Source organism: Pleurodeles waltl, chromosome 4_2 (assembly GCF_031143425.1).
Source record: "Pleurodeles waltl isolate 20211129_DDA chromosome 4_2, aPleWal1.hap1.20221129, whole genome shotgun sequence".
Lineage (NCBI taxonomy): Eukaryota > Metazoa > Chordata > Amphibia > Caudata > Salamandridae > Pleurodeles > Pleurodeles waltl.
Window position 1 is genome coordinate 349,416,674 of NC_090443.1, and position 24,353 is coordinate 349,441,026.

The 24,353-nt window shown below is 40.9% G+C and overlaps 1 protein-coding gene across 4 annotated transcripts in view; it reads right to left on the minus strand.

Moving 5' to 3' along the window:
* Positions 1-3,102: 3,102 nt before the first annotated feature.
* CAMSAP2 (calmodulin regulated spectrin associated protein family member 2) overlaps positions 3,103-24,353 on the minus strand; it is a 452,998-nt gene continuing 431,747 nt past the window's right edge. For 2 of the 4 annotated variants that reach the window (XM_069231424.1, XM_069231426.1), the window contains 4 exons: positions 24,191-24,263; positions 22,453-22,568; positions 14,149-14,267; positions 3,103-6,044 (listed from right to left, as the gene is read on the minus strand). In XM_069231424.1, coding sequence (XP_069087525.1) covers positions 5,739-6,044; positions 14,149-14,267; positions 22,453-22,568; positions 24,191-24,263 — 614 coding nt within the window. In that variant the 3' untranslated portion in view covers positions 3,103-5,738. Of the gene's footprint in view, positions 6,045-14,148; positions 14,268-22,452; positions 22,569-24,190; positions 24,291-24,353 lie in introns of all 4 variants that reach the window. The other 2 variants (XM_069231423.1, XM_069231425.1) reach the window with 1 other exon arrangement.

Below are 24,353 nucleotides of genomic sequence, written 5' to 3' on the forward strand. Positions count from 1 at the left end.
TAAAAAGGTCCCAAATTAGAGATCATCACACTCTTACCAACTATTGTTTACGTTCTACGTCTGAGGACGCAGAAAGAGAAATAAGAAAATACGTCAGCACACAGTGGTGGTGCTTATGACCAGCTCCACCCCACCACTTCTAGGCGGGGAAAACATGTCGCCACACCTGCATTGCTTTGCACTGTAGCCTCATTCGCCGATCTTGAACTATTTTACAATGTAGATTTTATTTCCAGAGCCTGTAGTGTTTCCCCTGATCTTTGAACTACCACTCTTCACTGCTTTCTGATTCGTTGAAGTTTTTCTTCCTATGTAGTTACCTCTTTTCAGTCCTTGCCTGCCTGTCCCTGCTTTCTTAGTTCCCAGTGCTTTGCCTTCCTATTTATGCTAGGTTTGCTTTAGTTCAATGGTGTGATACCGTTGTTTGGCACAAAACAATGCCTATGTTTTCCTTTCTGTCCTATTAGGCTGTTGTTATCTCTGTCTTGTATTCCCTCGTTGTTAGCTATTCTGGGTGCTGAATTGCCTTTTGAGTGCCTGTTTTGTAGGAGCTTAAGGCCTAATTTAGTGTTAGCCGGATGGGCACTCCATCACAAACCTGACTGATATCATGTCCACCGTATTATAAGTATTGTAGGATATAATGCACTAGTAATAAGGTGGACGTGATTACAGAGTATCCTGTCCACCAAACTCTAAATCAGGCCTTTATCTTTTGTTAATACCCTTTGCTGAGCTTCACTATTCCATCCCTATTATCTTCTGACTACCTGTCTAATCTTGAGCAGCTTTGTTATCAATATTTACTTTGCTTTGTCTTCCTTGTCAGATTCTTGGCAGTTACATTTGGCTAGAGTGAAGACCACAGAGCTTGATAGGTTCAGCAGATCTGTTAATTTTGCATTTGATTTAGAAGTGAGATCACACAATCTCATAGACAATACTTAGCACTTGCTTTCAAAAGCTGTTCTCATAATAAACAGCTTCAGATGTCAGAAATATGTACATTGAATTGACAAGGGCAAAAGGCTTTCAACACTCCTTACTTCTCTTGGATAACACCAGATTGGGCATGTAGGCCCTGATAATGAGTTTGGAGGGCCAAAAAGTCCACCCGCCAAACTCCTGCGGTCGGGTTACCGTCTATGCGGCAGCCCTCCCACGACCCCTATTATGAGTTTCCGTCTGCTAGCCCAGTGGGAAACAGCCCACAACATTGACGCTGGCTTGTAATCAAGCCAGCTGCAAAGTTGTGATGCATCGGGTGCAACACCAGACAGTGAAAAGCATGACAGGGCTGTCCATAGGGGCCCCTGCACTGCCCATGTCAATTGCATGGACACTGAAGGGCCCCCCATGATGCCCCCCATCTCTGCCAGCTTTTACATGGCGGTGCAACTGCTATGTAAAAGACAGCGGAGAGGGGACTTGTAATCCTCAGGGCAGTCTGCTTGTAGTGCTGCCCCAGCGGATTAAGATTGCTGGCACCGCCAGGCCGTCGGCCGGTGAAAAAGTGGCAGTGCCGGGGGTCCGACCTTGGTGTGTTCGCCACAGTCATAATGTGGAGGTCGGACCGACACATCGGTGGCAACCCGACGACCACCACGAGTCTGGCGGTCCCAGGACCGCCAGACTCGTTATGAGGCTCTTAATGTCAGAGATTCTGAAACCGGGAAGGTGAGCCACTCTTTATTTTCAGCAAGAATTAAATCTCAGGTCCCATGTACAAGGGCAGATTTATCAGCCTTGCTTTAAACTACTGAAGCTAAAGGTGTGGTTTTAGAGGTACTACCTTTAGCCATCTAATCCTCTATCGATTTACCATAGTATCATGCAGACAGCCATAAAGGATTCTACTAAACCTCAGTAGAAAAGTAAATGTCTCTAAAGCTGAAATATTGTATTTCTCCCAGTTGCACAGAAACGACTTTCCTAATAAAAACCTTAACACTTATTATTGAAGTGGATCGAAAAGTCAATGCATATGGGACTCTGAACTATAATATAAAACAAATTCTATGTTTAAGTCTTAATTTGGATGTGCTAATAAGTAATGTTGCAATGTGTTTCCTCAAAGTACTTGCGTACCCTTATATATATGTTTTTATTACAATTCATGTCTTCTGAATAATTACGTTTTGTATAAAGTATCTTTGAGTTGTGGCCTACGCTTGGGTTTGAGATTCATACAGTTGTATATGAATATTGTGTTGAACATCATTATTAAATATCAAAAAGATTGCAAATAATTGATTCTATGGAATTCTTCGTTTTTTTCCTTTTGAGATTTGGAGCATTCATTGGGTATGAATTGGATCCTCCTGTTCAAGATGGAGAACCTGTCCAATACAAATATGTGAAGCGCACTCATGTGCATTGCAAAATGAGATTAGACTCCACAACCAGCTTGTTGTCAACTTTGATGATAAGCCTTGAGTTAAAGAACCTACCATTGCTTCCAACATTTACCATACAATGTCTCATATTATGATATCCACAGGATATGCATCCCTGATAAAATACATGCTCTTTTCACAACAATAAAGAACATTTGTGTCTTGAAGAGTTCTCTAATAAATAGGTGTACAAATCAGCCATATAGGCTTCTCCACTTGGAATCTGCAATTATTTACTTGAATGCTCCATACTGGTTGGTGAGGATTTTGCTAACACCACGCTACTTTAAAGTTTGCTTTTAGCCCATGATCGTAACATCTGTGAGTGCTTTATGCTTTAGTAGCAACTTCCATTCATTGGCAATAGGAGAGAGAACTAATCTAAAATACCAAACAATGCTGGCATTTCTCCCCTTTATGCACTCCCTGCTCCCAGTACTGCAACGTGATTAGTTTATTTTTGTTTGCAGGGCTAGTGACAATCTTATCCAAAAATAATAATAAGAATTTGCCAGTTACACATGAGACACAAAGCAGGGATTAGCCATGTGCAGAAGAGACACTTGCTCAGTACAGACCAACACATCTGTTGCATAACCAAAAATCTTTGAGAAGTATTTTCCGGGGGACTTGTAGGTAAGTAACTTTATCTTTTGGACTAAAGAAGCATCACATTTATGTACGAAAAAGAGAACACAATTTGTTTTGTGCCATGCTTTTATTTCAATGATAAAAACTACACTGTACCAGAAAATTAGCAATGTGACAATATTTTACAGAATGGCATTTGAAATAAAATATGGAAGCAATTAGAGGACAAATTAGCACACAATACACTGTACATTTGTTTTTAAAAAGTGCCAAATGAACTATATGGCTTTGAACAGCCAATCTATTTAAACTGTAACAGTCATATCAAAATTAAAGACACATACATTACCGAACCCAACAGGTTTCAAGAACTATAAGGACTGTTCGAAGGTTGAGTGTTTGGTTGACTAATAAGACTGTTTGACATACTTACTTGCTAATCATAGGAACATCTCTGGATGAAAGCACCACTGCTTTTTTTCTAACAAGCTCAGAAAACAAGTTCTGGCATAAAAAACACTTGTTGGTTCCTGTGCACATCAAACTATTAGAAAACAAGAAGGTTAAAAATCTTGCTGCGATGTTCCCCCTGCATATTGTGTTTTCAATCTTTCTTTTGTGAAATATAAACGCCATAATATGTCTTCTAAAATTGAACACATTCATCTTCAAAAGAAAGAATACTGGTGGTGATACAACATATTGTCTTGTCTACTGGGATTAGGAACACTGTGACCACTATGGGGCTAAAACCATGTACTCTCATTAAACCTCAGAGGACCTGCACCAACGTTCTTCTTAAAATTAGAAAACATAAATGTTTACACATATAGCTATGTGCCACCACTCTGTTTTTTCCACACTTTCAGTTGTCCCTCTGAGATTTGTTGATACAAAGTCACAGATTTGCTACAAACGCCTGGCTGTTCAATGGTGCTTGCTTGTGGAAGTCTGCAGGAGCTACTTGATAAATTGGGCTGTAAGCAAATAATCCTCCATAATAGCATGTGTGTATATTTAGGTCCTCTAATACGTATATACACACAGAAGCACATAAGTACATACTTGAAATCTAAGTTACAGCGCCAATCAATCATACACATGCAAGCAGTATGTTTCAGATACCCACGGTTAGTACAGACCAGCAAACAACTTGCACATGTATTTTTAGAGTTCTGTGGATATCCTTTTTTTTACAGTCTTAACAAATATACATAAATATAAGAACATAAATTATCATAAAATATTGACAGCATCTTTGAAAACATTTTGATATGAACAACTCAAAAACGGATTTTCGCCTGAGGCCGTGTAATAATAATAATAATAATAATAATACAAAAAGCACTGTCCCAAACCATCTGACGCATCTTATTCATGCAAATCTTTTCATTCATTGTAAATATACACATCATGATAACGAGCATATTCACGCTATGTGCATCTCAACAGAGAACTACAGCAACCTCTTAAATCTTTTGAATCCCACATAATTTGTGTCTGTGCGTTGAACTGCATACATCAGTCCAAATACAATACTGTATTTTATGTCTATACAATTGTCACAACACTGAAACAAAACAGGATCACTAATCATTCAAGTTTTTTTCCTGAGAATGAGGTTATTTTCAACAAATCGTCTAGTGTATAACATCACCAAAAACCTGCAGATGGGTGTAGAGGAGATTTCAAGGTAGGGGAACTCCTAAATAAATTTGAAAAATGCAGCAAAAGAAACTGAATGGAAAGTAGCTTGCAAGTTGGAGTGATTACTTTAGTGATATCGCAAATGTGTTATCAATTCTAAACACAGCCCTTCGTAAACCATGCGTTAAATCAGGTGAACTCAAAATATTCTGAATAAATTCAGTATTGTATAGACTGGAGCACAGGTCCATAAAGTTACAATGGTTGTTTGCCAGTCGAAATCATACCTATTTAGAAATAAAGCTGAGGGAAGCTAAATATACGGTTACGTTCCTTGAACGTGAAACACACATGCAGGTTTCAAGGCCAGTGAACATGGGGACTTGAACAGTACACATTTTCACTGTGAACACAGATCCCCGTCTTTGCTAATAGTTCCTTATGGAGGATTTATTTATTTTCAAGGAAGGAATAATGTGTTTGGTCACTCAATACTGAAATGTAATACCTGGCAGAATAACCTGTGCCGCAATGCCAGTACCAGTAAGTAGGATATTTTTGCAGCACCTGGTTAAAGATTACTTTTCCTCCTCCACAGATGCCACGCTCTGCAGGTCCACAGTACCTCACCTGGCAAAGATGGCACTTTTGTGGCGCCCTTTGAGAACAGCTCCAGGGTGTTGAAAATAACAATGAGTATAATGTTGCTCCAACCAAAACACAAAGAGACACCAAATCCCAAGACAACTACATACGCACGCACATAAATGTGTAAGGCAACAGATGCAACAAACATGTCATGTCAATCACTATTAAACATTCAGTGCTTCTGTTTATAAAATCAAAATCAAGATCCTCTGTGCCCGATCAGCACTTACTGGTCCTCATGTGAATCACAACATCACTGTGGCCTAGTATACAGTGCCCTTGCATCAGGGCTGCTAAATAGTGTTTACATTCCAGTTGTGCATACGACAACAACATTTGGTGTCCAGTCTTAACTTATAAAGTCTTATTGGCAACTAGAAACATATTCCCTACAATCTGTTTTGAGTGCAAATGCAACACTTTTTTGTTTTGAAGCAGGATTGTTTGAAAAAAAAACTACGGCATGGTGGGTGAAAGTTTCTTAGGTGTCACTGGCCTCTTTGTCTGCCAGAGGTGGCTGTGAATGGTAATGGCATCAACACTGGCAGACATGGTTTTTGCCGGTATGTGGCTGAATTGCTTTCTGTCAGAATTGTACTTATAAAGTCCCTCGATCATTTTCCTTGAGATTGATCTGGGGCCAATCCCTGTCAACTTGTTGATCTCCTCCATTTCTGGGCAGTATGTATAGAGCGATCTGAATTGGCAGCCTGAATCCCGGAACAGGATCAAGAAGTTATTCGCTCCTGATTTCTCCATTTGCTGCAAAAAAACAGAAAATAAACAACTTACACACACACATAGTCTGTCGGGCTGTAATTTAAGTTTTAACATTACATCCCTATATTCCCTTTAACAATTGACCTGTGTATCTGCAGAAACTGGACTCTTTGCTCCCTCTGTTCACTGGCTTTAGACTCCCATTTTTAGGTCTCACCTACCTGGCAGCATACGTTGTCTGGTTGCAAAAGACATATTGTGAACTTGCTTTGGCTTTATTGTAAATCTCATTTGCTTGCTTCTTATTCAATGGCTTGCCTTCCTTTTCTTGTGTTTGTCCTTCTCCTGGAGCATGGCCTCTTTTGAATGGCTGACTTGTATCCTTCCACTACTCACATTTATGGAACTACCTGTTACTTTTTCATTCAGCACTTCATGAAAGTACATGCATATTCTAGTTGCTCTCCTATCTTCCCCCCTTGTCTATAAAAGCACAACAACAGGGATATGTTTGTTTGGATATGGCTGAACAGTAGACTTTAAGGGTTGTTTTGTTTTATCTTCTGCTTTCCACATATTGTAAGAAAGTACACTTTTTGGCACACAAAGGTTTTTTATGGATGGCGCTGGGGGAGGGACGATCTACTGCACTAACTCAGATGGTGTCTGAGGCAGAATGTGTGCTTAGCATGACACTTCTCCTTGATACCTATAAATCTGCTTCCCGTGCTACTACACAGGACTGAATGGCTGAATCCTGTTCAAAGTAAACTAGGCCTTAGCAGGAGCTCCCTATACATGCTGACATTTCCTTATTCTTTTTAGATTCCATTTAGAGGGAAGGTATTTTTTTAAAAACAAAACTATGCCATTTATAACAATTGCACAATGTATAGTTTTGAGATACCATACGATTTGTGTTTACTTTTCCTACAGCATTTTGAAGTATTTTTTTCTGTTACTTTTTTTAAACAATACTTTTACAGGCACCACTCGCATTATAAAGGTGAGACATAAATCGATGGAAGTCTAGCCCCCGGGGTTGACTATCGAGGTGGCACATACACTTGTGGAAGCACTGGAGTATGTGACTTTCAGTGGGAGTTAAGTAGCAATGCTTGGACAATTCTTGTTCTATGGTCTTTTTTAGGGTCGAGCCTGCGTTGCATGCGCTTGCGCATGCGTATCGCTTGCGAGACACTTTAGTATTTAGAAAAGGGCTCAGAGCCCCGTCCATATCACGTCAGTGTCTTTCATTGGTTCGTGGGCTTGCCTTTTAAAATCTGCTTGCTTTCATTAGTCTAAGGCATACATACGACATGCCTTTTCTGGTGGGTAGCCGTCCTTGAGCGCAGCAACAAAGTACTGAAAACATACGAGGCTCGCTGTTTTCCGTTCGGTTTGTGGACTACTTTTTTTATCTTTTTTCGCAGCGCGATCTCGCTTGGCAGAAGTCGAGCGCTTTGCATGACATTGACCCTGTTACATAGTTAATTGCACTTTTGCCGGTTACGTAGATAATTGCACTTTTGCCGATAGGTTTCACTATGAGTGAACTGTAGCAGCGCGATCGCACTCTTTTTTCCATTTAATGTGGCAAGAAAAGTCCGGTTGGAAGTTTACAACTGCTAATAGCTCTAACTCGGAGAAATGTGAGACCCGTTGCATTGCAAATGCTTGTTTTCCTTTTATGACTCTGTAATTAATGGTTTGGGGGAGGGAATAGTTGGTGTGGAATTGAACCATATAGAGGCTAGACATTTGGATTTGCCAATGCTTGTTCTGCTTTGGTGGGGCACCGTCTGCAAACCCTATCCCTCGTCCTCCTTTCCTGTTCTGGTGTCCAAGCATAAGGTGGTGGAGAACGCAACCAAAAAAATGTTTTTTTTGCCTGAGGCTCCGAAAATACTTACAGTAGAGCTGCCTCGCTCAAGCAGGGTTTATGTCTGTAAAATTGCACTGTACTCTTGCCCTCCCCTGAAAAATTCAGTTTGTGTGCTCTAATCCAGTACCAATCAAAAGTTCCAAAATCATGCTTTAAATTCACCAATACCCTGATGCAATTCAGATTATCATGGCATTTGGCACCACGGGAACTGAGCAACTCTGGCATTTAATAAGACCGTTATTCAGCAGTGCCAGCAGTGGGCTGCTAAGAAGAACTTTGGGCCCTGTACTGATTTAAAAAATTTCACAAATTAAACTCTGCTTTTACCTACTCTAAATTAAAGTTCCTCTTTAATTTCTTCCCACTCTATCATTAATGCTGCTTAGTAAAACATAAGTACATTTTTGCATTGAAAAGTTCAGATGACAACAAATACGTTTGTATGATGGAACAACCCATGCACATACAATGCATGCCTTTACAGTGCGGTAAGTACAATGCATGGTCATTATCACAAATGCATTTACCACGAAATGTTTTTACAATGCCTATGCTTTTACCACAAATGTCTTTACCACGAAAAGTTCACAGTAAAGGCATAGTTGGTAAAGGCATATGCATGGTAAAAACTAGAGGTAAGTATAACATACATTATGTATGTATATCTCTCTCTCTCTCTCTCTCTCTATATATATATATATATATATATATATATAACTATATATATAGAAATATGTATATATATTACATATATATGTATATTTATACACACACACACATATATATATATATATATATACACACACACACACACACACACACACACCTTTCCACCCAAAAACCCTACCTACCCTAAACCCTAAAAATTACATAACCACCCCAAGACCCATACCCACCCTAAAACCTAAACACCCCTTACTACCCCAAACCCATACCCACCCTAAAAACTAAACACCCCTTACCAGCACAAAACCTAAAAATGCCCTTATCAACCCAAAACCCATACCCACCCTAAAACTAAACACCCCTTACTACCCCAAAACCCATGCCCTCCCTAAAACCTAAAAAGGCACTTACCACCCCAAAACCCATACCCACCCTAAAACCTAAAAATGCCCTTACCACCCCAAAACCCAAACACCCCCTAAAACCTAAAAATGCCCTTACCACCCCAAAACTCTTACCCACCCCAAAACCCAAAAGTGCCCTTACCACCCCAAAATCTATCCCCACCCTAAATCCTAAAAATGCCCCTACCACCCCAAAACCCATGCCCACTCTAAAATCTAAAAATGGGCATAAATATATAGAATGAAATTCGCTGTAAAGGCATGCGTGGTAAAGATATATTTGTGGTAAAGGCATGCGTGGTAAACACATATGCGCTGTAAATGCATCGTAGTAAATGCATTTTGTTGCATTCACCGCGATGTAAGTGATGTTTCCCAACAAATACAGCTGATAGACATCTATTCTATATCACAACAGGGCTTTCCAATGCTGCTGTTATAACCGTTTAGTAACATTCAAGAAAAGGACCTTTTTGGGAATAAACAAAGGTGCAAAACAGAGCAAAAACTTATTCAGTTTGCTCACATAGTTGAAATAATGATGGTCATTCATGCCTTGGAGCGAAGGAAAGGAAAGACATGTTAACATGGAAAATGGTGTTTTTGCTTAAAATATCTGAGTCTTTCTATAATGGAAAAAAGCGTTTTCTTGTCCGAGAGGTCCAGCTGAGAGCTGCACTTTGCTGGGTCTGGTGGTTGATTAGACTGAAGCACCCACTGAAAGGCCCTCTGCTTTGCCCTACGGTCAAAGGTTTGAGTGCTGGGAGATTCCACTCAGCATTTCACTGTTCATAGGTGAATAATATGAGGGGGGTGCTGACCTTTTCTTATTAGAACAAGCATATCCTTTAGGGTAAACAATTGCTTTACCAATAGACATGCATTCTGTGCACCATACACAAGTATACATATACAGCCTTCAGAGAGGAAAGAGACCCCTTGAGGATAGGAGAATGTCTGCATTTCTATTTTTTTTTTTGGGGGGTGTGGGGAATTCTCTACGTGGTCTGCCCTAGAACCTTATAGAGAATTGAACCGAACAGGCAGACAGTGACCTCGAGCGAGTGTCCAAGTAACAGGATGAAGTGGCCCATGGTTTGTTGTGTTTAATTCGGATTTTAAAAATACACAAGTTGTTTGCAGAACTAGCCGCATTTTTTAGAGTGCAGTTCTTGGTACCCTTCCCATTATAGCGTGCGTGCACACACACGCATGTACGCGTGCACACACAAACACACCCACACACTATATTATCATCTTTATTTTCACTGAAAAATGCAAATATTGAAGTGACGTTATGGTTAGATGAAAATGTAAGTTAAAACATAACATTTTGAACAGAAAAAACACTGAAATTCACCAATTATAGTTAAATGTAGTAACTATAACATGCACACTTGCCATGCACAGGCATATCATCAATTATGTCATTTCAGATGTCATCAGTGATGTTATCAATGATAACATAGAACATAACAGTATATGTGAAGTCATATGTGAGGTAATACGGAGTGCATGGCAAGAGTGAAAGTTATAGTTACATAATCTAACTATAACTGGTGCATTTCAGTGTTTTTTTTAGTATAAAATGTTATGTTATTAACTTACATTTTTGTCATTTTAACCTTTGTTTTTTCAGTGAATTTCTGAGGTTTTTAAAGATATTTTTACCATACGCAACTATAACGTCAGATTAATATTTGTTTTTTTCCGTGAAATGTTAGAGTTTTTTTAACGTAGAGTATTATGTTATTATTATTCCTACCCCAATGCTGGCTCCCCGACAGCCCAAGTACAACAACAGCAACACCCCAATTTCTTTTTAAATTGGACCCGAGGTGTTCCTTCGGGAATCCCCACAAGACTACGGGCTCAGGTTACCCCTACCTTGCTCTCTTTAATACTTTCATTTTCAGGAAATGAGGCCCAAGTCCTGTAAGGGTGGCTGTAACATTTCTCTTCATGTTTCAGCCAGCCTGCAATTCAGAGCACATGCTCAGGTAGCGCTCACAGGAACTTCTTCCTCCCGTGACAGCGAGGCAGTCAATTGGAAAAAGCCCTCTTTGCCAATCAAATTGCTCTGTCATTTGAAGTTTCATTCCCCACAGGACTCCCACTTACCCAAACGTCTAGATATCCATACATTTTGAACCTTAACAAAACACATCCAGAACTTGAGCAGATTTACATCAAATCACAAAAAGGCCACTTTTTTGGGTGAAAAATCTAGCTTCCTGACAGATTTGGTGTAATTCTGTTCAGGTGCTTTGGCTGTAGCGCTGTTCGAAAATCCTATGGAGATTGCGGAAGGGAAACTGGATCACCCAAAACTTTCCAGCAAGCAGCTGAAGTGGATTAACTTTTTGGAAAGTTTTGTGTAGGTTCCTCAAACCGTGGCTAAATCTTTTTTGTTTAGCAAATCAAAAATCCATTTCCTATACAAACCCAGTCCTAACTATAACTGCAGAATGGTAACCCCTTTTTGCACAAAAACTATACTGACCACAAGGCACTGTAGTGCAGCATTGCCTGTGTTTGTGCCGGCAGCCCAAAGTGTGGTAGCGCATGGGGAGAGAAGTGCGCTGTTTCTTTGTTGATATAGCACAGTTCTGCTCTGTCCAGGCGACACAACGCAGGTACCAAATTTGCTTGCTGCACTGCACCACTTGTTTGTAAAAATGCATGTAGGTTTCTACCCACTATTTCTATTTGCAAATTATGCTATCCCTACTCTGGCAGACAGTATTGTGTAATCTACTGCACAAGACAGATGCCTATTGTACAATAGGCAGGCCACCTCGCATTTCTCCAAGATCAGATCTTCCGCTCCCTGCCACAAATGCCTTTATGCTTACATTTTGTACCATCCAAGTGCATCTTGACAGATTCTGCTGTTTCAACACAACTGTGTTTCATATTCTGACGTAACAAGATGGCGGACTGCTTAAATTGAAAATGTGGGGTTCATTTTACTGCAGCAGTAAAAACGTTTATCATCCATTGTGGTGGCAGACGGAAGCCAAAACTGCTTTTTGTAGCTGTAACTTATGGGGACATCGTAATGCAGCAGCATTCATTCCAATTAGCAGAGAGCTGGCCAACCAATCTGAATGCCCTGCTTTTGGGCTATAGCTATTCCTGCAGGCACACAAAGGGAGAATTTGTGGTTCACAACTGCGAATATCCCTGTGGTGTTCTGTTTGAGCCCTGCCTTGGGTGGCTTAGGCTGTTCTGTGCAGCTCCTGCCTCTTTCCAGGTGCTGCCACAGTAACAAGAGGTTTTCTCCTTTCCCACCTGAGGGATGCCAACCATTGCATGGCTTAAAGCAAGCCCTCCCTTAACCACAGAGGTAAATCTGGAAGTAACTGAAAATCGTTTTCCTTGATCCCTTGGTAACCTATTTGTGCCACTTAGATTAGATATTTGCATAAGATCCCTTGTCTCTAGAGTCAGACTTAGACATATTTTGTATTGGAGGAGGATTTTGACCTCATCTGACTTATTATCTTATTGGTGGGTCTGGAAGAAATCTTAAAACTTTGTGGGCCCTTAAAATCCCATTGTTGCGGTTCGTCAAGTGCTGCTTCAAAGAAATTGTTTGTGGGGATTTGTGGACACACCTGGAAATGTTATGTGGGTCTTCCAATCCTATGCTCAAGGGGCTTTATTGGAGGCATGTAGATGGTAAATTATATAGGTCTGAGGGGGTAGGCACTTTAACTTTGAGTTTTCTGGAGTTCAAAGATACTTACTGCCTGGAAGAGTTTATGGATGCAATAGAGTCCGCAGCTGCTAGATTCCTGTATTTTAAGTTTTGCGTGGGAACCTTGCTTCTTCACTCATTTACTGTTGAGTGGCAGCATCCCCTTTTTGATACTGAGCCAGATTCAAACTGTCCTTTTTTGCTCTTCGGCCAGCGAAACAATAGATCATATTTTGTATTTTTGTCCTCAATATAATGCTTATAGGAAGAAGTGGATCGTACTGGTATGCCATAATTTGGGCATCAGGAATTACAAAATTGCCACCACGATACTGCAGACAGACACTACACGATCAACAATATTTGCTGTCTCCCGTTTTCTTTTAAGTGTATGCAGACATAGACAGAAAATGACCGATTGTCCGAATTCTAGTGCATCTCCAACGCCTATATGAGTTAATGGGTTATTTAGTTGATTAACAGATTATCGACTTTGATAAATTGTATGCTGTCTCTTTAAGGGGTCTTTTGGCTTATACAAATATATGAAATTGCACCCTGAAGCCCTACTCTAATTTTTCAGATGTCTTTTCACATGAAGCCAGTGTTTTTATGCTTCTGCGTTATTTAACTTTTTATTTGCTTAGTTTTATGAATTGTAGTGTTTTAACAATGTATTTATCTTTAATAATGTTTTAAGTATACTTTTATGGCAATAGCCGAAATAAAGTAGAATTGACTAGAAAAACAAGGAAACATTGTTCTGTGCTTCTGAGGTGGATCAGCTTTTTTTGCAGCAAGGCAAGCTATGGAGCCACCGTCCCAAAGCAGAGAAAGAGAAGAAGCTTTTGTTTCCCTGGCAGCACCAGGAGAGAAACAGGAGATGTGCAGCAAAGAAAACACATTTCCTCTTCACCCTGCTGCTTCTGCTCTACACTCTTTTTACGGCCCACTTGAGAGGTGCTTATAGCATTATTGCGGCAGCTCTGTGGCAATATTGGTTGTTATTTACACTTCCCTGATTATGGGCCCTTGCCTGCAACCCTGGCCTATAATTGCAGGGGCAGACATTTAATAGTGTAATTAATAGAAATAACCCTTAATTAGAACCCCGTATGGAATACAGAAGTAAATAATTAAAATAAGAATCTTGATTCATAACTTCATTCTTTTATGAATTCTAAATTGAAACAATCGGCCTTGAGGCACAAAACACGGTTTATGAACTTCCACGTTGATACTGAGGAGCTAAAATGTGTGCCTGAGGTGCAACTACAACTTTGTGAAAATATTTGCGCAGAGCACTACTCTTACCCCCGAGCTCTGTTACTGTCTTCATATTATAATGAAATGGAATAACAGTTCATAACAAAAGCTAGTAAAACATTAGAAAAAAAATAATACGCAAGGAAAAGGAGTTCCACTGTTCACACGTTCAGCTGAATTGTGATGTCATGTTTTTGGTTTGGGGCACGGAGATATTACCTCTAGTATTTTTTTCTTTGGACCTTCGTTCACTTTTCCAGCCAGGCAGCAGTGAGCCAAAGCATTCTGAATGATATGCTTGTTGGACTTCGCGCTGGGTTCCTTGTAGAGCTTCGGTCCTGTGCAGGGCAAAGCAAGTATGTAAGAAAAAGAAAACTGTAGACACATTTGCAAACTAACAACCACTGCTTGCCCTACATGTTCAGTATTGTAAATCAATGAAAAAAGCTTTTCTGCAAGACACAAAAGCTGCCAGGACCAAACAAAACACAACTAAACCTGCAACAAAAGCAAAAGGTAAAATAATTACGAGGAACTGTTTGTAAAAGACAACAGAAATAAAAAGCATCGTGGAGAGCAAAAGCAAAAACCAAACCGTGTTCATAAGCTACATCATTAATAAAATAAACTGTTAGTTTAAAAAGGTGTGCATTTAAAGCATATATCTGCATAGAGCTCTCCGAGAATTGCATCACTATTGACTCCTCACAATGGTGTACAAAAAGCAAAGCATTGAAAATTTGTGGCCACATTACCATTTGAATAGATAAACATTGCCTCAAGCTTAACGAAGGTTACTTGCATCTAGTAACTCTGGCAGTCACAGTGACATTGTGAGTTTCGCAGAGAGGAAAACCTGCTTTAAAGCTGTGGTTTTCCAACCAAGCCATACCACCAGTTCCCCCTCCACACTTATAGGGGGGAAAAACACCAGGTTTTCAATGGCAAACTATCCGTTAACTTTGCCATTGAAAACCTTCAACTGGAAGCCATCTGTCACAGAGCCACTGGTTTTTGCATGTCAGAAGCTCCACCAACTGAGGGCCAGGGGGTATCTTGGTCACTCAGAAGAGGTTTGTATGAAGGAATCACGTATGCCGGAACCACGTATGCCTTAACAACGCGGTCTGAACAATGATCACCATGCATGCCTTTACCACGCATAACTTTACAACAAATTCTGTTGTAAAAGCATATTTGTAAACTGAATATGCGTGGGAAATTCCCCCATGCCCTGCATCCTCACAGCCGATACCTGGGTTATTGTGAACACAGTGTGTATATCTGCATGTTTTACTTCAGTTTGGTACCTTGCTAGACCCTGTAGGTCCTGTGAAGCAAAACTGTAATTTAGGGCAGATTTCACCTATTATGTGTACACAGTGAAAACACCACAGATTTTTCAGTAAATAATGCTACACACCTACCCTTTGAATGCCCATGTATATTAGAAATTACTGATTACGAATCTCAGTTAAAGCAAACAACTTGTAAAGAATCCATCACAACCCTAAATCCTCAGTCCATAGGCCTCATGTCCCTTAGCCCGTTTCATAATCAAAATGCCTAATTTCTGACACCAGCACAGTTGTGCTGTCCTTGGAGGTGTGTTTAACTTTCCACTTCCACTTTTCTCTCACTGCTATACCTGCCATCAATCCCTGATTCTAATAAATTACCCATATGTTTTTTAGGACATCCCATAATCATCCTGTCATGATGAGACCCTACATACAGCAGCAAGGGACGAAACGTCGACACTACATAAACAAATAAACCAAAAAAGACGGATTGTGAAATGGGCTCATATATGGACTGAGAAGTCAGGGTTGTTTATTGTATTTTGTGTTGCCCGGTGGTTCTGTTCACTTTGGGCATGATGCACTCTATGGGTAGCTTTTATATGTGATACTTAATGTATAAACTACTATAGAATTTATATAATGGAGTGATGATCTCTCTACAAATTGTATTAAGTGAGATCAGCAATTGTTGCTGATTATTTGCAAATTATGATTTAATGATGCCAATGAGAACCACTGTTACTTTGAAGCATTATATGCCACGTTCCCATGGGAATAAGGGTTGCTCTTGTGAATAAGATACACGAATAAGGCTTAGCCCTGGTCAGTACCAATCCTTGCAAAGTCCCTTCTGTGAAAGGCTACCTATGTGCGGATACAGGACTGTACACAATGGTAGTTTTACAGGTGCAACCCACATATGGGCACACATGTGGGTGCTCATGTGTTCACATGCAACTAGCCCAGTGCCTCTTACCCTAGCTGAGAAGCAGTGGCCTGACCTTAACAACAGCACCCGTGAATTTACTGTGAGTGAGAGCCACGAAGTGAGACTCCCTCACAGTAAAAGTCCACAAAAAATAGGTAGTCAAAAGTGAAAATTGCGGTGGACTAAATGGGTGTAACCCATTTGCGACAGGTCTCTACAGCTTTTGAATGAGTACTCTCTTTCTTGAGAGGTGAGGTTTGACCAGGGCTTCCAAGGTAGCCTTGTGTCTTTGTGGTGCTAAAGATTTCCCCCATGGACTAGATGAGAGGCTGGATCTGACCACTTTTTCAGATAGCTGACATGGATGAATCGAGTTATTCAGACATCTGGCTAATGCATGCTATATGTCAAATCACTTAGTGATCTGGTTACTTGATGCTTGTATTTCCCCTGACCGAAGAGTTACTTAGGGAATTAAGTATGATTACCAATGCTGGGTCACCAATCTAAAAACCTAAAAACCTCAAACTTGACTCGCTGGTCATGATAACGATTTTGTCTTTTTTGACTACCATTTATGTCAAAGTAGACAAAGGTAAGCCTTTAAGGGCTACATCTGTTCCCGAGTTTCTTGGTGACCAATAGCTATATAAATACATTTCCCTTAGATTAAATGCATGTGAGTTGATCTCATGTGGATAACCTTAAAATCTGGCATGCTCCCTTTCCCACTTCGATCTATGCTGGATATGCTAGCTTTACACAGTTGAGAGAGTGTGCTCTGACTCAGACCCTTTTTCTAGGGTTACCTACACAAAGTAGTAGATAGTGTCTTGTTCCTTTTGTTGGGGGGCGGGGGCTCCATTATAATTCCCAGTATATTGCATCATTATCGTTTGTATAATGATTTGGCAGAGTAGCACCCTCTTGATGCCTAAAATGCATTAGTATTTGTGGAAGCTGCAAGCAGAATGTATGATGACCAGATTCATGTTGCTATCTACGTACATGATTTCTCCAAGTTACTGTGAATTTGTGTGTGTAAGATAATACATGCTCCATCAGCCACAGCTGCTTCATTTTTAGCCACAGGTGATGATTGACCTGAATTCCAGAAATGAAACACAAAAATGCAAGAATCTTTTGTGACATCAGAGTTCTATGCTGTGACAGAAAAACAGCACACACAGGCACAGCACACAAACACACACATAACAATGCATGATAAAGCCTGCCTAACCACAAACAGAGCCTAAGAAAGCAGATTTTTCAGATGCTTCTAACTTCTTTAAAATTACTTTGAGCACATTTTTGAATTTCTTCACAACACAGTCAGTATGTGGGCAATAAATTACATTTTAAAGCACTGCTTCTTTAACTTGAGAGATGGCTCTTGTGCCCTGGTTGCTAAGTGCTGCTCGCGTTAAGACAATCTGTACATCGGTGGGCAACAAAATGTAGATAGTTCATACGGCTGCTGCTTTTGGAATCCCAGCAACATAGTCCCTAAGCGATAAACATCAATATGTATTTGTTTCCTGTCTAGAAGGCTCCATGAATTCTACCTAGGACCAGTGCCACTCTGTCGGAAGTGCCATTTCCCCTGGTGGTTATTTGTCTCTGTATTGTATGTGAATGAATATTACACATTATGGGCCTCATTCTGACTTTCCGCCGCCCGCCAAAGTACTGCCGTCAGAATACCGCTGCGCGGTCAAAAGACCGCCGCGGTAATTCTGAGTTTCCCGCTGGGCTGGCGGGCGACCACCAGAAGGCCGCCTGCCAGCCCAGCGGGAAACCCCCTTCCATGAGGATGCCGGCTCCGAATGGAGCCGGCGGAGTGGAAGGGGTGCGACGGGTGCAGTTGCACCCGTCGCGATTTTCAGTGTCTGCTTGGCAGACACTGAAAATCTTGGTGGGGCCCCCAGGGGCCCCACGACACCCGTTACCGCCAGCCAGGTTCTGGCGGTCAAAACCGCCAGAGCCAGGCTGGCGGTAAGGGGGTCGGAATCCCCATGGCGGCGCTGCCTGCAGCGCCGCCATGGAGGATTCCCCAGGGCAGCGGGAAACCGGCGGGACACCGCCGGTTTTCCGTTTCTGACAGCGGCGGTACCGCCGCGGTCAGACTGCCCATGGATGCACCGCCAGCCTGTTGGCGGTGCATCCGCGGTCGTTGGCCTGGCGGTAGTCTACCGCCAGGGTCAGAATGACCCCCTATGTGTTCTAGTCCACTTCAGTGGGGACGTAAAACGGTACCATATAAATCTAGATGTCCAACAAGCTGCAAAACTATCACTATAGCTAACTTGTTCTTTTCCATCATGTACTTTTATTCAATACTTAATTTGTAAAAAAAAAAAAAAAAAAGGAGTCAGGGCCCTTGTGAGGAGGGCACTGCAACCTGCACCACCCATTGCCCCTGCCAGCGCTGCGAATGACAGTGCCACCAAAACTACTAACCATAACACTCCTACAAGTGTGGCAACTCAAGACTATTTCAGGCCACCCAAAGCTCTGAGAATGGTGTGGGCAGCAGGTACTATTCATATTTACTGTACATTGAATTAATTATTGAACTCTGTTGTTGTGCTCATCTCAAATTTACACACACAGCGCCACCTTGGGGTGGACTGTCATTGTGCGGATGTTAAGAATGAATGCCATATGTACTAAAATTGGGAATATCGATTTCCAAATTGCGATTTTCTGCAAAACACAATTAGGAAATTGCTACTTCTGATGTATCATATATATATATATATATATATATATATATATATATATATATATATATATATATATTTTTTTTTTTAAACAGCGATTCCCTGTGGGTCGCAAATAGCTCTACTTCATGAATATTAATGAGGTAGTTCACAGTTTGAGGCCCCTTAAAATTATAGCTATCACAGGGGTGGTGGCTTGCTGGGATGGTGGCCTGCTTGGGTCAGCAGACTAGCATGTTTGTGACTGCTCTTAAATAACACAATCATTTTTTTAAATGTGGATGGTGGAGAAATATTTTTGAAGGTCTAAGAACCATTTATGCATTGTTAGCTGACTGAGGGACAGGGTCAAGCAAATGTTTCACCGTTCTAAATAATTCCCTGAATGAATTATATTCCTCTTGAACCTTTTGAGTGGAGAATATCTCTTTAGCTAGATGAGTTGGTGTATTGTATACCTTACTGTATATTGTCAACTTCTTTCTTGGTATCTGCCAAAGAATAATTCTGCCATGTGTGTAGGCATTTCCTCAACTTGATTTTCATCATTTTAATAGGAGGCTTTAGCCCTCTGCAATTTAGACAGACCAATTTCGCCTACTAGGAATTGAAGACCATTGCACAGTCTCTTTAAGGTCTTTCCATCTGGGTGTGACTGGCAAGCTAGACTGCATGCAGGGGGCACGTTTTTTGCCTCATAAGTAAATATCCATATCCGGTTCGTAATTTGATTTATTTTGTTTATCTAATTTTCTTAAGGCCTAGTAATTCAAAATGACATACAAGAAATTCATTTTATACTTGCAGCTGCTGCATGTTCTGAAAGTGGATGTTATATACGATTAACCAATCTAAAATATGGCATTTTCACTTCTGGTGCTAGCTGACTTGTGACTAAATACTCAAAAGGTATCTAAAAATTAGTACTATATGGATGACTGTTCAAGCTGAAGGTCTATTCTTCCACCCCTACCCCGTACCCTGTGGGCCTGTCATTTCTCATGATGGATATCTATTCTCTATAGATGCAGTTAATGTCAGGCCAGATACTTCATTCAACCAGGTATCATTGATAGTAAAAACATTACTACTGGATTCAGATACTACATGATGAATGTCCGAGCTAAGAACATTCAATGATTAGGCTGATTTGGTTTATAAACACTCAGGCCCTCATTATAACACTGGTGGGCAGCGGAGGGTGCCTGCCAATGCCATACCGGACATCAGACAGCCTGTGCGGAAACAGAGATTCCGCCCACCGACCCAGCGGGGAACAAGGCCTTAACATTGCAGCTGGCTCCTAATGGAATTCGGGGAGTGGAATGCGCGACGGGGCTATGTATGGGGCCCCTGCTCCGCCCATGCCAAGAGCACGGGCAGTGCAGGGGCCCTCAGGGGACTCCCAAAACCCCCATACTGCCAGCCTTTCCATGGACAGGCTGGCGGGTGGGGATTCGTATTCCCCAGGGCAGTGCTGCCCTGGCGAATTACAACCACTGGAACTGCTGGGACCGCCAGACTGCAGGCTGGCTAGCGGTTTGACTGTGGCGGCTCCGTCTCGGTCATAATATTGGTGGCGGGCCGACTGTGACTGTGACCCTGGCGGTCTAGTGACCGCCAGGGTCATAATGACTCCCTGAGTCTCCTTCTGGTTAAGTTTGACCACATGGGCACAATTGCTTATACGAAAAAGTAATTAGGACAACAAAGATAGTGTTTTGAACTTTGGGGCTACGTTCAGAGATCGTCTCAAAGAGAAAAAACAGGTGCAACCACATTTTTGTGGCAGTTTGTACATTACCATTTAATGTGAGTTGTCTGCATTAGACATTTCCTGGCTTGAGATTTGCACAGGGGCTGCACCTCCGCTATGGCAGAGGAGCGTGGTCCCCCGCCAGCAGCAGCAGCTGCAAAACATTTACAACAAAAACATAATGTTTACTATGTTTATACTGCAAAAGGGACGGGGTCACGGGCGTCACAGGGACAGAGAGGGAGTGCTCAGTGCCCATGTATGTTTGGCCGGCTGTCTCAGGCCGGCTAAACATACATGCGCACTAGGCTCTCTCCAACCGGCAACGCAGTGCCGGGTTGGAGAGAGCAGACAGAGAAGCAGACAGAGAAGCAGAGGCTCCCACCCTCCCTCGGAGAACTCTGGCTGGATGCTCCATCCAATCATAGTTAGCAGCATGAAAGCAGCAATAGGATTAGATGCAGGGCAGCTTGGGAGCCTGAGCCTATGCCTGCAGCTGAGTAGTGGTGTGGTGGTGGTGGTATGCTTTTTTTTTTTTTTTTTTAAATGGTTTTGCTCCCCCCATGCCTCCCTGCCACATGCAGCACCACACCACCCCTTCTTCCTTCTGCGAGCCGTGATTGGATTTGCACCACCATTTATCAACAGCAAGTGGTAAAGCTGAATGCAAACTGGTTGAAATTCTGTGCAAAAAAGTCCTTGTATGCTTGCTTTGCTCCATTATTAGCATGAAACACTACATCAAGCAGTAAGATTGTCACAATATGAAGCAGTGCCGTAGCCTTTTTGCCACATGATGTTAGAGTAAAACACTAGACTTTTCAGATAAGTCAGATTCACAACAAGAAGGGAAGCTGGTAGAGCAAACTGATTGAAAAGTTCTAATCTACTGTCAGTAACTACTGTTCATATCCATATATCACTAAGAATCAGCCGCATCATGCCAAAACTTATGTTTATGACAAGCAAGAGCCTCTGCTAGTCAGAAATGTAACATGTAGGCTTTCCACTATAAATCTATTCTTGTGAACTTCTGCATCAAAGGTGGTTAAACAGGAACCTGGAAGATAGCTGTGCTATATAATACTACCTACAAGTGAGGCTTAAGGGAGAGGACAATAATGCCCTAATCTTAGGCTGTAATGGAAAGTGTTAGGGGAAACTGTGGGATCTATTAGGAATGGAAAATCATTCTGTCTCAATTCCCAAAACACAAAACATATTCCTAGTAACTTGGACTACCTTACTCGATCACCTGTCCTCCGAGGTGGCATGCCAAAGCATCTGATATTCTTAAGACTGACAAAACATTTATCACTAGAAGCCACTGGATAAGGGTGTGGATGAGGAATTGAGATCTGGCTGTTGGCTACAGCACATGGAAGTGAAAGAAGACAGTGTAACCCTACAGAGAGAGGGTTGTTACACGATACAACAATAACTAAACACAGATGAAGTGAGAATGATTTAGGGGTACTGATAATGAAGTATGTATTTTGTGTTTATAGTACATTGTTCTTTGAAAAGCCGATAAAACTACTTGAGTTTTACATTGCTTCTCAAAATGGTGAGGCTCAGGGAACTACATCAATTATGCTTAGTGTTAAAAAAAAAGGAAAAGGTGATATGACTCAGGCTTTTAAAAAAAGTTCAGAAAAACAATTTGAAAATTGAAGCCTAAAATGAAACACTTACAAATTGATGTAATTTGCTTCCAACTGCAACTTATCTGCAGTTGTACAACACTATATCAGAATTGAACATATTTATTTTTTCTCCGGATTCACAAATGCAGTATCATCTCACACTGACCTGTGTACTCAGTCGCAGATGCTACTGAGGAGGTCGTAGAGGCATTTTCCCAATCTTTTTCACCGTTTCGACTGCCACAGCGACTTGGGGATATGAACCCTTCTACCGACTCAGACCTGCACAGTGCACAAATATCAGATTTGATTATTCATAGAAGAAAATGCTTTTTGAAAATGCTGAAAATACTCATACGTTCAACCATAACATACCAGCTTTCAGAATAGCCACTCTGTAAATAGATTCCATTTACAGTTTTATGGCAAAAACAGTATGTTTGTATGGATCCAGCCCTCACAGCCCTATGTTGAACACCATTGCTGTAAATCCTATATATCTGCCTTTGTGTATGCCAGCCTAATAATGTGTCATTTAACATTAAGGACAGATACATTCCTGCCCTCAGACTTTCTTTAAATAAATTCAGTGCTACCCAATTTTCAGACATTGCCCTCATCTAGATGTGTGTTGCTTAGTCAAAGCAAGGCATTTGAATACAACTGGCTGGATTTAGTACTCACTGGCAGTATGCTTTAAATCATGATTGAGTAATGGTGCAACTTAACATACTTGTTTAGGGTAAACCATTTATATAGAGTTTCCAAACACCTGTTTGAAAACTGCCCAGGAAATCCAAGCCCATGGTTGTTATATTTATAGAAGGAAGATAGTTCCATTTGTTTTTGTTGCACTGTTGAAGGAAAGGTTAGAGGGAGTGGCTAGGGAAATCCGTAGTCTGTTTTAACAAGATTGTTTGTTAAACAGATTGCATTATCTAATTGCTTTAAAATTGGAGTTTACACTCTGGTCCCCAGCACCCTGATATTCATAAAACTAAAAAGGAGGTTTGGAGGGGCAGATATTTGCTCAACCTTTGTATAAGTATGTGCTAGGTCTTTTGCCAGTTGAAGTAAGCACCAATTCTTTAAATTTGAAATGTATTTAGCATAATTCCCAATGGGGCTTTTCATACATAGGATAGAAGAATATTAAGCAGTAACTTTTGTAAGAAGATGTATTTCTAGAAAACAGAAGGAATAAGAGATGGAATTGTGTGAGAATAGCGAATGAAAATATACATAACTGTCAGTGTAGTTTGTGAGGGGAGAGTGCCAGGACAAGGATTATAAAGAGGGATGTAACTGAGCATTATGGGAAGAGGGTGTTGACCACCTGTTTTGGCTTTTTGTTCTCTAGCCTTTGATTATACACAACTGTTTGGAAGAGGTTCTAGAAAGTATTTAGTAAAAGTTTCTTGCTACATTTTACACACTACTTGATACCCAACAGCAGGAATTACATCTGAATTTCAGTAACAGTGTATATGAGCCTAAATACAAAAAGGTTAACAAACTGTTTCAAGTATTAAAGGCCTGATATAGAATTTGGCGGTGGGGGTTAGTCTGTCACAAACGTCCTATAATAGCCTATGAAGATCATAATAAAGCTGACGGGGGAGTAATCCATCCACTAAACTCTAAATCAGGGCCTAAGTCTCTTTGTACCACTTAAGAAGAATGCTTTAATTGCACTTAGGCATATTAACTGTGCAATTATGGTTCATAAACATAAATATTTGTATTACAATTAAATAAACAAAATGTGATCTTTTATCTTTAAAAAAAGCAACAAAAAATTCTATTGCACTATGTGTCATTCTATTGATGAACAGGATAATCATTCTTTTGGTGAACATACATTAAACTAGAGGCCATAAAAGTGTGAGCAAGTTCATATTTACCCCAGCGCTCTCTTGTCCGAATGTATGCTGTCATTGTCGCCAGTGTTCAGTGAGGCCAGTGAGAGACTAGACACTGAAAAAACACGATTAATTCGGAAACCTGAATAAAAACAAAGTTAAAATTTCAGAAATGCAGGTTACATTTCCAAGAGTCTGTTCATTA